The 12,353-nt window shown below is 39.1% G+C and overlaps 1 protein-coding gene across 3 annotated transcripts in view; it reads right to left on the reverse strand.

The window, feature by feature from the left end:
- The window catches only part of LOC126267070 (uncharacterized), a 175,173-nt gene that overhangs the window by 121,625 nt on the left and 41,195 nt on the right, over nucleotides 1-12,353 (reverse strand). For all 3 annotated transcript variants that reach the window (XM_049971925.1, XM_049971924.1, XM_049971926.1), the window contains one exon: nucleotides 7,510-7,632. In XM_049971925.1, the coding sequence (XP_049827882.1) occupies nucleotides 7,510-7,632 (123 nt within the window). The remainder of the gene's footprint in view (nucleotides 1-7,509; nucleotides 7,633-12,353) is intronic.

Below are 12,353 nucleotides of genomic sequence, written 5' to 3' on the forward strand. Positions count from 1 at the left end.
TCAACCATTGCAGAGATCCACCAATGCCAGATATAAAAAGAAGAGAATGTGGAATCAGGAAATGAGTGAAGACAGCTTTTCATATTTCACCTAGACAACATAGTATTCCACACTATAGCAAAAATTGGCAAAAAGACTTGGTATTGTTTGAGTACATGGTCAGACAACAATCATCAGAATAAGTCAGAGACATCAACTGCCTAAGTGCATCTACCCAGAGTGATTTAGGCAGAATGACCACATAAGCCTAGTTGCGATGAAGACAGGTATCAGATTCTGATTTATCAGAAGACTTCTGAGGAAGAGTAATTCACCCAGAAAGTAGAATGTTCACAAAAGCCTTGTCTGACCATTGGTCTGAGTCATTAGCCATGTTGAACTACAAGAAGAGGCACACAAGAATCAAGAAAACCAGAATGCTTTGTCTGGATTTGTGATGTCAAAGTAAGAGCTTTGCAGAAATGCTAAACAAACACCAATGGGAGAGGCTGTGATAGGGGTGTAGGCATGAGTAATGATTGAGCCCCAACAGATCCTCATCTTTCTGGGCTATCATTTCAAATATTATTAGTGAAAATATAGCCACACAGAATCATACGCAGACTAGGGAAAGCATTTTCCTGGATTTTTTCCAGACTTCTTGGTTAAAAACACACTTTTTTCTGGGTGAAAATGCACTTCTTTCTAGGTAAAAATACACTATACTCCAGATGAAATTACATTTTTTCTGTGTTAAGTGACTATAACACTGTCCTTATGAGCTTTAAAATATATCAATCATTTGAGTTATAAAGGTATATATACCAGTGTAGAACTTCCCAATACTCCCCCCCCAAAAAAAAAAAAAAAAAAAAAAAAAAAAAAAAAAAAAAAAAAAAAAAAAAATTAGAAATATCTCTAATGCTCGGCAACATCTACACTGATTATCTTGAGATTACGAAAGTATAAATATGAATCAAATGTAGCATAGAAGTTTATGAACACAGAACACCAAAATGCTACAATACAGAATCAGAGGCCGACAGTAGTGCTCCGAATGGCCTGACAGTGAACTTCAAATTTGGGAAAATATGGCACAATAATGTGTTTTCTTGCTTTGCGAAATAAGACTACTAGATGGTACTTTTCACCAAGAAAAGCTACGCTTTCACTTATTACACTGGTCGTCAAAATTTTTTTGCTGTTTTTTTCGAGTGTGTGGTTAGGTAAGTTTCTAAAATCACAGGTTAAATTGCTGCAACTGAATATCTGAATACCGGGGAATGTTCAATATTAGTCATCAGCTTTGACAAGTGACATAGGAAACATGTGACAATATGGCGACTATACTGAGATGCTATTGGTGATTTTGTAAATGGGATAAGGTACAGATCAGTCTGTAACCACAACTAGGTTTCTTTGGTATCACATTCGTTGGCTTTCCAACTCTTAACCAAAATGTCACATTCTAACCTAACCTAGACCTTGGGCAAAGCTACACATCAGTCTATTACCAAAACTATCACATTCGTTGACTTCGCCAACTCACAAACAAACTTTTACCTTCCAACCTAACTTATACCTTGGGTTAAGCTACAGATCATTGTGTCATCACAACCAGTTTTATTGTTTTGCTTTCAAATTTATTCGCTTCACCAACTAACAACAAAACAGTGAATGCACCATATATACGTAAAATGTTACACGACAGCAACCATTAACATTAAGTCACTCGCCAAAGCCGACCACACATATCAAATATACCTCTTGAGCCGAATATTTCTGATAAGCACAATTTTAAATCTCACTGTTGTGCACTGAACAATCCGTGAGTTACCTGGCTGAATACATGTTCCATTGAGCACTTCTTGTTTTCCACAGGCAAGCCGATTACGTTTGAAATTGCTCAAGAAACCACCTAGCACTTTTTTTTTAAAAAAAGATAATTATACTTCTGTCATTATTATTGCATATATTGTATTCTATGAAAGGACTAAAATAAACATGAACAACTAACCTTGAAGAATGGACTGTTTTAGCCTTTAGCCTTTACCCTTTAAAAAACATAAAACATGAATGTGCCAGTAAAGTTTTAAATGATGGCACAAATGGCAGGTATTCTGGTCCTGAAATTTTTCAGACACTTGTATGTGCATCTGTGTTCTGTTGTTGTACACAATATGTTTTCTTTGCAACTAGTTTTATTTTGGTATAATTTTCTTGTTTAGTTTTTACTGCTGGAGTCTTTGTCAGCAGTAGTGGGCTGAAGTCAAATTCTTTGTTAGCGTATCAGTTCTTACCAGTCAAAATTACAGAAATTTATTAGAAATCTAAAACAATGAAAAATTCCTGGAATCCTATCAAATTCCCTGGTATCTCCCAAATGAAAAAAGTCCTGGGTTTTTCCTGGAATTCCCGAGGCATATATGCCTTATGAGAGTGAATGAGAGAGAAGTAGAGAGAGAGAGAGAGAGAGAGAGTGTGTGTGTGTGTGTGTGTGTGTGTGTGTGTGTGTGTGTGTGTGTGTGTGAGAGAGAGAGAGAGAGAGAGAGAGAGATTAAATAATTTTCACTAATAAGAGGTAACCACCATCCAAAACACATATCTGATGTCAGAAAATTACATTTCTCTAGTGTATAAGTGCAGTTTGATTGATTCTGAGTTGGAGAGTACATTTAATATCATTCTTTTGGCTCTGAATTCCATACATGGAATTAATCACAATTACCTAACATCTTTACATTTATTCAATGTAACATAGTGAGATTAGGTCACAATTTGATTACATGGTCATTTACTCTATTTTAATGTAGGTCAAACATTTTTGTTGCGTTATATGATGCAGGTCTCAGGCAAAACATCACCATATCCATCATACATGTAGTATAGAGATCCAAACAGTATGACAGATTGTGGCCTTGGTGACCAATTGCCTCAAAAAGAGAACTGATGGCATGAGAGTAGGCAATGAGGAATATTGTCAGATAGGGTCTCCTTTATGGTCGGCTACAACTGTGATCACTTGTACCTCAAACAACTCTGATCAAAAAATAACCTTAATCAACTGCTATCTAATGGATCAGCAAAAGGCACACCCGATAGTATGGTATACAGTGGCCTCAGCAGTAACTCATGATGAAGCAGTTGCTGAGGAGGGAACAAACCTGTACATCAATGTGTTAGTGCCTTGTGACTGGCTGCTCAGAATGAGGAAACTGCCTCTGCTAAACTGTGGATGAAGAGATCAGCAACAGTTAACAGCGAACTTTGAATGAATTAATGTCACCAGTGATAACTCAGAAACACTTTTGATGTCCCAATGGTCTGATGTCTCAATGTACAGAAGGTCTTATTGTCATTCGGTGTACCATCATAAAGTATCTTTTTTTGTGAAGCTGTAATTGTTTATTTACATTATCACCAATTACAAGTGGCATAAATTTTAAGCATTTTGAAGCTTTAATTTTTGTCATCTAGGGTACATTATTAGACACTGTGTGCCATGACAGAGGTGAACACTGATTTCTCCTTAATTAAATATCTTATGTCTCATCCACCATATTGGGACCAATGACTGTAGCAGTCTGGTCTCTTTAACCCCCACAAACCAACCAACCATCATCCACCATATTAACCACTGCACAATTAATTAAATAATCTTTTCACAGCAACCTCCCTAGGCAACAGAACAGCAACACAGCCAGAAGTGAAATAAAGTTAGTCTACACTATTCTGAATGGAAACATAATTGCTGTGATGATAATATTGCAGAAAACTGAAGCCAAGTTCAGCTATTAATGAACTTCATTAACAAACCAAGAACAACCAACAACTGCTGCTGCTAAGGCCACAAGCATGCACACAGCAGTTCAGGGGATTTTCTCGGAGGTATATGGAGAACCCCCCCCCCCCCCCCCCCCCCCCATGAACCATGGACCTTGCCATTGGTGGGGAGGCTTGCGTGCCTCAGCGATACAGATGGCTGTACCGTAGGTGAAAACCACAACGGAGGGGTATCTGTTGAGAGGACAGACAAACGTGTGGTTCCTGAAGAGGGGCAGCAGCCTTTTCAGTAGTTGCAGGGGCAACAGTCTGGATGATTGACTGATCTGGCCTTGCAACACTAACCAAAACGGCCTTGCTGTGCTGGTACTGCAAACGGCTGAAAGCAAGGGGAAACTACAGCTGTAATTTTTCCCGAGGACATGCAGCTTTACTGTATGATTAAATGATGATGGCGTCCTCTTGGGTAAAATATTCCGGAGGTAAAATAGTCCCCCATTCGGATCTCCGGGCGGGGACTACTCAAGAGGATGTCGTTATCAGGAGAAAGAAAACTGGCGTTCTACGGGTCAGAGCGTGGTATGTCAGATCCCTTAATCGGGCAGGTAGGTTAGAAAATTTAAAAAGGGAAATGGATAGGTTAAAGTTAGATATAGTGGGAATTAGTGAAGTTCGGTGGCAGGAGGAGCACGACTTCTGGTCAGGTGACTACAGGCTTATAAACACAAAATCAAATAGGGGTAATGCAGGAGTAGCTTTAATAATGAATAGGAAAATAGGAATGCGGGTAAGCTACTACAAACAGCATAGTGAACGCATTATTGTGGCAAAGATAGATACGAAGCCCACACCTACTACAGTAGTACAAGTTTATATGCCAACTAGCTCTGCAGATGACGAAGAAATTGAAGAAATGTATGATCAAATAAAAGAAATTATTCAGATAGTGAAGGGAGATGAAAATTTAATAGTCATGGGTGACTGGAATTTGGTAGTAGGGAAAGGGAGAGAAGGAAACGTAGTAGGTGAATATGGACTGGGGCAAAGAAATGAAAGAGGAAGCCGCCTGGTAGAATTTTGCACAGAGCACAACTTAATCATAGCTAACACTTGGTTTAAGAATCATGAAAGAAGGTTGTATACATGGAAGAACCCTGGAGATACTAAAAGGTATCAGATAGATTATATAATGGTAGGACAGAGATTTAGGAACTAGGTTTTAAGTTATAAGACATTTCCAGGTGCGGATTTGGACTCTGACCACGATCTATTGGTTATGGCCTGTAGATTAAAACTGAAGAAACTGCAAAAAGGTGGGAAATTAAGGAGATGGGACCTGGATAAACTGAAAGAACCAGAGGTTGTACAGAGTTTCAGGGAGAGCATAAGGGAACAATTGACAGGAATAGGGGAAAGAAATACAGTAGAACAAGAATGGGTAGCTCTGAGGGATGAAGTAGTGAAGGCAGCAGAGGATCAAGTAGGTAAAAAGATGAGGGCTGCTAGAAATCCTTGGGTAACAGAAGAAATATTGAATTTAATTGATGAAAGGAGAAAATATAAAAATGCAGTAAATTAAGCAGCCAAAAAGGAATACAAACGTCTCAAAAATGAGATCGACAGGAAGTGCAAAATGGCTAAACAGGGATGGCTAGAGGACAAATGTAAGGATGTAGAAGCTTATCTCACTAGGGGTAAGATAGATACTGCCTACAGGAAAATTAAAGAGACCTTTGGAGAGAAGAGAACCACGTGTATGAATATCAAGAGCTCAGATGGCAACCCAGTTCTAAGCAAAGAAGGGAAGGCAGAAAGGTGGAAGGAGTATATAGAAGGTTTATAAAAGGGCGATGTACTTGAGGACAATATTATGGAAATGGAAGAGGATGTAGATGAAGACAAAATGGGAGATACGATACTGCGTGAAGAGTTTGACAGAGCACTGAAAGACCTGAGTCGAAACAAGGCCCCCGGAATAGACAACATTCCATTAGAACTACTGACGGCCTCGGGAGAGCCAGACATGACAAAACTCTACCAGATGGTGAGCAAGATGTATGAGACAGGCGAAATACCCTCAGACTTCAAGAAGAATATAATAATTCCAGTCCCAAAGAAAGCAGGTGCAGGTGCAGGTGCAGGTGTAGATACAGATGTGAAAATTACCGAACTATCAGTTTAATAAGTCGCAGCTGCAAAATACTAACGCGAATTCTTTACAGACGAATGGAAAAACTGGTAGATGCGGACCTCAGGGAGGATCAGTTTGGATTCCGTCGAAATGTTGGAACACGTGAGGCAATACTGACCTTACGACTTATCTTAGAAGAAAGATTAAGAAAAGGCAAACATACGTTTCTAGCATTTGTAGACTTAGAGAAAGCTTTTGACAATGTTGACTGGAATACTCTTTTTCAAATTCTAAAGGTGTCAGGGGTAAAATACAGGGAGCGAAAGGATATTTACAATTTGTACAGAAACCAGATGGCAGTCATAAGAGTCGAGGGGCATGAAAGGGAAGCAGTGGTTGGGAAAGGAGTGAGACAGGGTTGTAGCCTCTCCCCGATGTTATTCAATCTGTATATTGAGCAAGCAGTAAAGGAAACAAAAGAAAAATTTGGAGTAGGTATTAAAATCCATGGAGAAGAAATAAAAACTTTGAGGTTCGCCGATGACATCGTAATTCTGTCAGAGACAGCAAAGGACTTGGAAGAGCAGTTGAACGGAATGGACAGTGTCTTGAAAGGAGGATATAAGATGAACATCAACAAAAGCAAAACGAGGATAATGGAATGTAGTCAAATTAAATCGGGTGATGCTGAGGGAATTAGATTAGGAAATGAGACACTTAAAGTAGTAAAGGAGTTTTGCTATTTAGGAAGTAAAATAACTGATGATGGTCGAAGTAGAGAGGATATAAAATGTAGACTGGGAATGGCAAGGACATCGTTTCTGAAGAAGAGAAATTTGTTAACATCGAATATAGATTTATGTATCAGGAAGTCGTTTCTGAAAGTATTTGTTTGGAGTGTAGCCATGTATGGAAGTGAAACATGGATGATAAATAGTTTGGACAAGAAGAGGATAGAAGCTTTCGAAATGTTGTGCTACAGAAGAATACTGGAGATAAGGTGGATAGATCACGTAACTAATGAGGAGGTATTGAATAGGATTGGGGAGAAGAGAAGTTTGTGGCACAACTTGACTAGAAGAAGGGATCAGTTGGTAGGACATGTTTTGAGGCATCAAGGGATCACAAATTTAGCATTGGAGGGCAGCGTGGAGGGTAAAAATCGTAGAGGGAGACCGAGAGATGAATACACTAAGCAGATTCAGAAGGATGTAGGTTGCAGTAGGTACTGGGAGATGAAGCAGCATGCACAGGATAGAGTAGCATGGAGAGCTGCATCAAGCCAGTCTCAGGACTGAAGACAACAATAACAATATGGAGAACAATTTGCCTATCTTTATTTTTCTCCTGTTAACATTTTGTAAGCCTAAAACTCACAAGAAAACCAGCTATTTTCTTAGTTTTAATAGTTTGAAGACCGAGACATATTTACAATGACTCCATTTCACATCTCAGACAAGTCATAATGATATCCATTTTGAAATTTAACAAACACAAAACAGATTTCACTAGCCCATTTAAATACACATTCTAACATTTATCAGAGAGCTTCAAAAATCAGAGTAGTATTTGCATTGATAGTTTTCAAATATAAAAGTAAATAAAGAATTAAATACCGTGGCAGTATCTCTGAGTGAATGGACCAATCTGTTTAGGAATGTTGTGAAACACAGATTCTCTTTTGATGCCAGTTTCCTTTCAGTCCATAATGCACTGACTTGCAGCATTTCATTGTCAACCTACACCACAAAAATAAGAATCTTTGTAATTTTAAATCTTATTCTCATACTTTTTAAAACAGGATTCTTAACTGAACAATGACAACAACTAATATGAATTTTGTAAATATTACTTATTCATCATACAGACAAGACTACAGCCTGATGCATAAAGCTTTAATTACAACACAGTATCACTATAGAAGCAGAGCACAAATAAAAATATGTAACAACTATAATCACAAATTTCACAGATATTAACAACCTCTGCCACACACATGGAAAAAACAAATTAAGCACTAGAATTTTTTGACAGTTTTCCTTTCTATCTGATTGCTTTTAATGTTCCATAATAATACAATAAAGTCTACATGCATTAATAAATGTACTTTGTTATGAAAAGGATAGTTGGTACACACCATACAGCGGTGATGCTGAGTCGCAGATAGGCACAATAAAAAAAAACTGTCAGAAAATGAGCTTTCTGCCAACAAGGCCCTCATTGGAGATAGAAAATACATTTACATCCACATATTCATGCAAATGCAACTCGCACACACATGACTGCACTCCAGCTGCTGAGGCCAGCAACTGCGCATGATGGGACACACAACCGAGTGGTGGGGGTAAGGGGGAGGGGATGGGGCAGGGAGGGAGGGGGAGGGAGCAGGGGAGGGATGGGGAACAGTAAAGTGCTGCTTGTGGGAGTGTACAGGGATGAGGTGGAAAGGGGATAGGGCAGCTAGGTGCAGTCGGAAGACTGGATGGAGGGCGGGAGGGTTAGCAGAAAATGAGAGGGGTAAAAAGCTGCAGATGCATTGGCGGAATAGAGGACTTTATAGTGCTGGAATGGGAAGAGCGAAGGGGCTAGAGGGTAAGGACAAAGACTATAAAGGTTGAGGCCAGGAGGATTATGGGAATGTATGATATATTGCAGGGAGAGTTCCCACCTGTGCAATTCAGAAAAACTGGTGTCAGTGGGAGGGATACAGAGGGCACATTCTGTGAAGCAATCAGTGACACAAAGAACATTGTGCAGGGCAGCATGCTCAGCAAGGGGGTGGTCCAGCTGTTTCTTGGCCACAGTTTGTTGGTGGCCATTCATGCGGACAGAGAGCTTGTTAGTTGTCATGGCCACATAGAATGCAGCACAGGGGTTGCAGCTTAACTTGTACATCACATGACTGGTTTCACATGTAGCCCACCTTTGACAGGATAGGTGTTACCTGTGACTGGACTGGAGTACATGATTGTGGGAGGATGTATGAGGCAGGTCTTGCATCTAAGTTTATTACAACAGGGATTTGGGCCATGAGGAAAGGAGTAGGGAGCAGGAGTTGTGGTGGGCAGCTGAATACCAATGTGGGAGGCTGGGAAGGATGATGAATAGGACATTACTCATTTCAGGGCATGATGAGGGGTAGTCAAAATCTGGTGCAGAATGTGATTCAGTTGCTCCAGTCCTGGGTGGTATTGGGTCACACAGGGAATGCTCCTCTGTGGTCAGACAGTGGGACTCTTTGAAGTGGTGGGTGAGTGGAGAGATAAGTCAGGAAGATCTGTTTTTGTGCGAGGTTGGGAGGATAATTACTGTCTGTGAAGGCCTCAGTGAGATGCTCTATGTACTTTGAGAGGGACTGCTCATCACTAAAGATGCGACAGCCATGGACGGCTAAGCTGCATGGAATGGATTTCTTGGTATGGAATGGGTGGCAGCTGTCAAAGTGGATGTATTGCTAGTAGTTGGAAGGTTTGATATGGACGGAGGTACTCCATCTTTGAGATGGAGGTCAACATTGAGGAAAGTGGCTTTTTAGGTTAAGTAGGAATAGGTGAAGCAAATGGGGGAGCAGGTGTTGAGGTTCTGGAGGAATGTGGACAGTAGTCTCCTCATTTTCAACCCAGATCATGAAGATGTCATCATTGAATCTGAACCAGGTGAGGGGTTTGGGATTCTGGGTTTTTAGGAAGGATTCCTCTAGATGGCCCCTGAATAGGTTACCACAGAGTGGTGCTACGTAAGTACCCGTAGTAATACCTACAAGGTGTATAGGAGAAGTAATTTTGGATGAGAATATAGTTGGTCATGGGGATTGGGAAGGATGTTGCAGGTTTTGAATCTGTCAGGCATTGGGAAAGGTAGTGTTCAATAGCGGTAAGGCCATGAGCATTAAGGATGTTTTTTTTATTTTCTATGGACCACATATTCCACGTATCTTTGCTGCAATGTGGACTATGCTTAGGATGTAACTGGACAGAATTATTTGTACATCAGATAAAAGTAAAACAGAGAAAGATTTGCAAAAAAGAGAACACAATGTTACAAAATACAAACAACAAATAATTATTTCCTTCACACTTACAAGGGGTGTGTCATTTTTTCACTCTGAAAGAGTCAATTGTTGAAATCCTATTTTGCAGGCACTTTTTTTGCACAATTACTACTTTTTCTAAGCAAAGAGTTAAACCCAGAATATTATCCCACAGGACATCACTGAAAGAGGGTATGCAAAATATGCTAAATTACTAATTTCTGTTTCCCAAAAGTCGGACATTATACTTCTAGTTACAGGAGAACTGAACATGCCTACCTTTGCAACCTGAGGTTCACCAAACTGAATTCCACCATTAAGGAGTGATGGACATCACAGAAAGCACAGGTATCTTGTGGATGTAGTGACAATTTCCCCCTTGCAATATTCTCAGACTGGTGAGAACAACTGAATGAAAACATCTGATTCAATCTGTTGTAGTATCGCACATTGAATGAATTACCAAGTCTTTCTTTTCAAGTAAAACCAGTGTGTAGTTTTCCCCTTTGGTTGATCCATGTATTCTTTCTTTCAACTGAAACCATTCTTTAGTGTTTTAGTTGACTGAACTTCAGAAGTGGTGTATAACTGGGGTATGCACACCCTCGAACTTACACCTACAGCCAGAGGTAGGTGACAACATCTCTCGGGGTATGTCAATGGTAAAACAAGCATTTCACATGTTCATTTACTTATCTGCTGAAAAGACTATTTCTTTTAATCATTTAAGACTGATTAATATATTGCTGTAGATTAAATTATTACAGATGCAATTAATGCATACCTAATTTATTTGATGTACTGTTGGTAGTACAAAGTCAAGCATGAAAGTTCCTTTAGGGATAACTGAAGAATATAGGAACATTGCAAAATTTTAGTGACAGTTTCCATTCTGTTTTACTCAAATGGTTTGATGATCTCCATAAATTACAACAATCATTTAAATCTAGCCCTTAAACACTTATTCAGCCATTTATCTGGCTACTTACGTACAAATCATACCCATGTGCATGAACCCGTTTGCATTTCAGTGTCTGCAAAAAGAAGCAGGTATATTTCATGAGTGTGAAGAAATACTATTCCCATTCACACACTGGTACTTCAATTTCACAGTTAAACCTGTCTCTACCCAACACTGTAAACAGTCTGTAACCAAATTCACACCCATATAGAATGCTATGATAAACAATTAGATCGCCTGACCCTGGCAGTTTCAATTCTGAGCAGAAACAAATGACCGTTTTGATGATATTAAATCATTATTGTCGACTGTACTCCATTACTGTCTGTTGTCACTGTTATTATTTTCCAGAGACTTTTGTATATTTAGTACCAGTAAGTAGCTTTTAGTTCAGTTTTTCACCCATTTTTATGAACAGTGCATTTAATTAATAGTGAACTTTGTGTCTGGAGCAAAATGTTGAAATGCCCGCTAATGTGGAAATGTAAAAATCACATGACTGAACAAAAAAAGATCCTCAGTGTAAATTCAGTGTGATGTGTAGCATCTGCCAGGATGATTCATATTTTGAAGCTATATTACTTACAGAAATTCACCATTTCACCTCAATGTTTACTGCAAGACAATTGTTAGTGACGGGTGGGCAATGAGAGACAGCACTTCAATAAATTTAAATTTAAAAAAGTAGCTGTTTATTTAAACAAAAATTTACAATGTAGCACCTGTTATCGAACTTTAAAACCAACCAAAAAGTGATATTTAATGCTAGAAGTATAGAAATTTTTTTCATATTTAGAAATTACATTTATTTACCTATCCCTGAAATTAGATATGTTATTTTATCTAAAAAGTTAGTAACCATAGACATGGCTCATGTGTAACTAGAAAAGCTGAAAGCAAAAGCTGTGTAAGCAAAACCCCTCAAACTCGGGACACTGAGTGAAAACATTCATGTAACTGTCGTCATCATCAGACTTGTGTCAGTATCACATAGACACCACTCAAACCTGGAGAGTAAGTGAATAAAAACATGAATATCACATAGCTGATGTGGTCACAGAGACTAATTTCATTTGACTAAAAAAACAATCTGAACAGAAAAACTGTCAAGAGTTGGTTGTTATATCATGGCACACAGAGTGTACTGAACAAATAAAGAACCATCAGTTATGCCTCCTCAGAGCTATATTTATATTGCAGGAAGAAACTGAACTTTTGAAATGTTGCACCCATCAGCAGAGGGAGCATGTGGCATCTGTGGAGCACATGTAGTGACAGATTTAGACAGCAAATTAACATTTGCCACATTTCGCTGTGTCCACCATACAGCCACTGAAGAAAGCACATGTACAAGCTGCTTGGCAGATTAGGGCCAAAGAGACAGTGAAAGAGCTTGAAGGATAATGTGTGGATGATACTCTGCTACAAACTTGGCAAAACTTTCATACAGGGAGGACTTTATGAGATAC

This window comes from Schistocerca gregaria, chromosome 4, assembly GCF_023897955.1.
Source record: "Schistocerca gregaria isolate iqSchGreg1 chromosome 4, iqSchGreg1.2, whole genome shotgun sequence".
Lineage (NCBI taxonomy): Eukaryota > Metazoa > Arthropoda > Insecta > Orthoptera > Acrididae > Schistocerca > Schistocerca gregaria.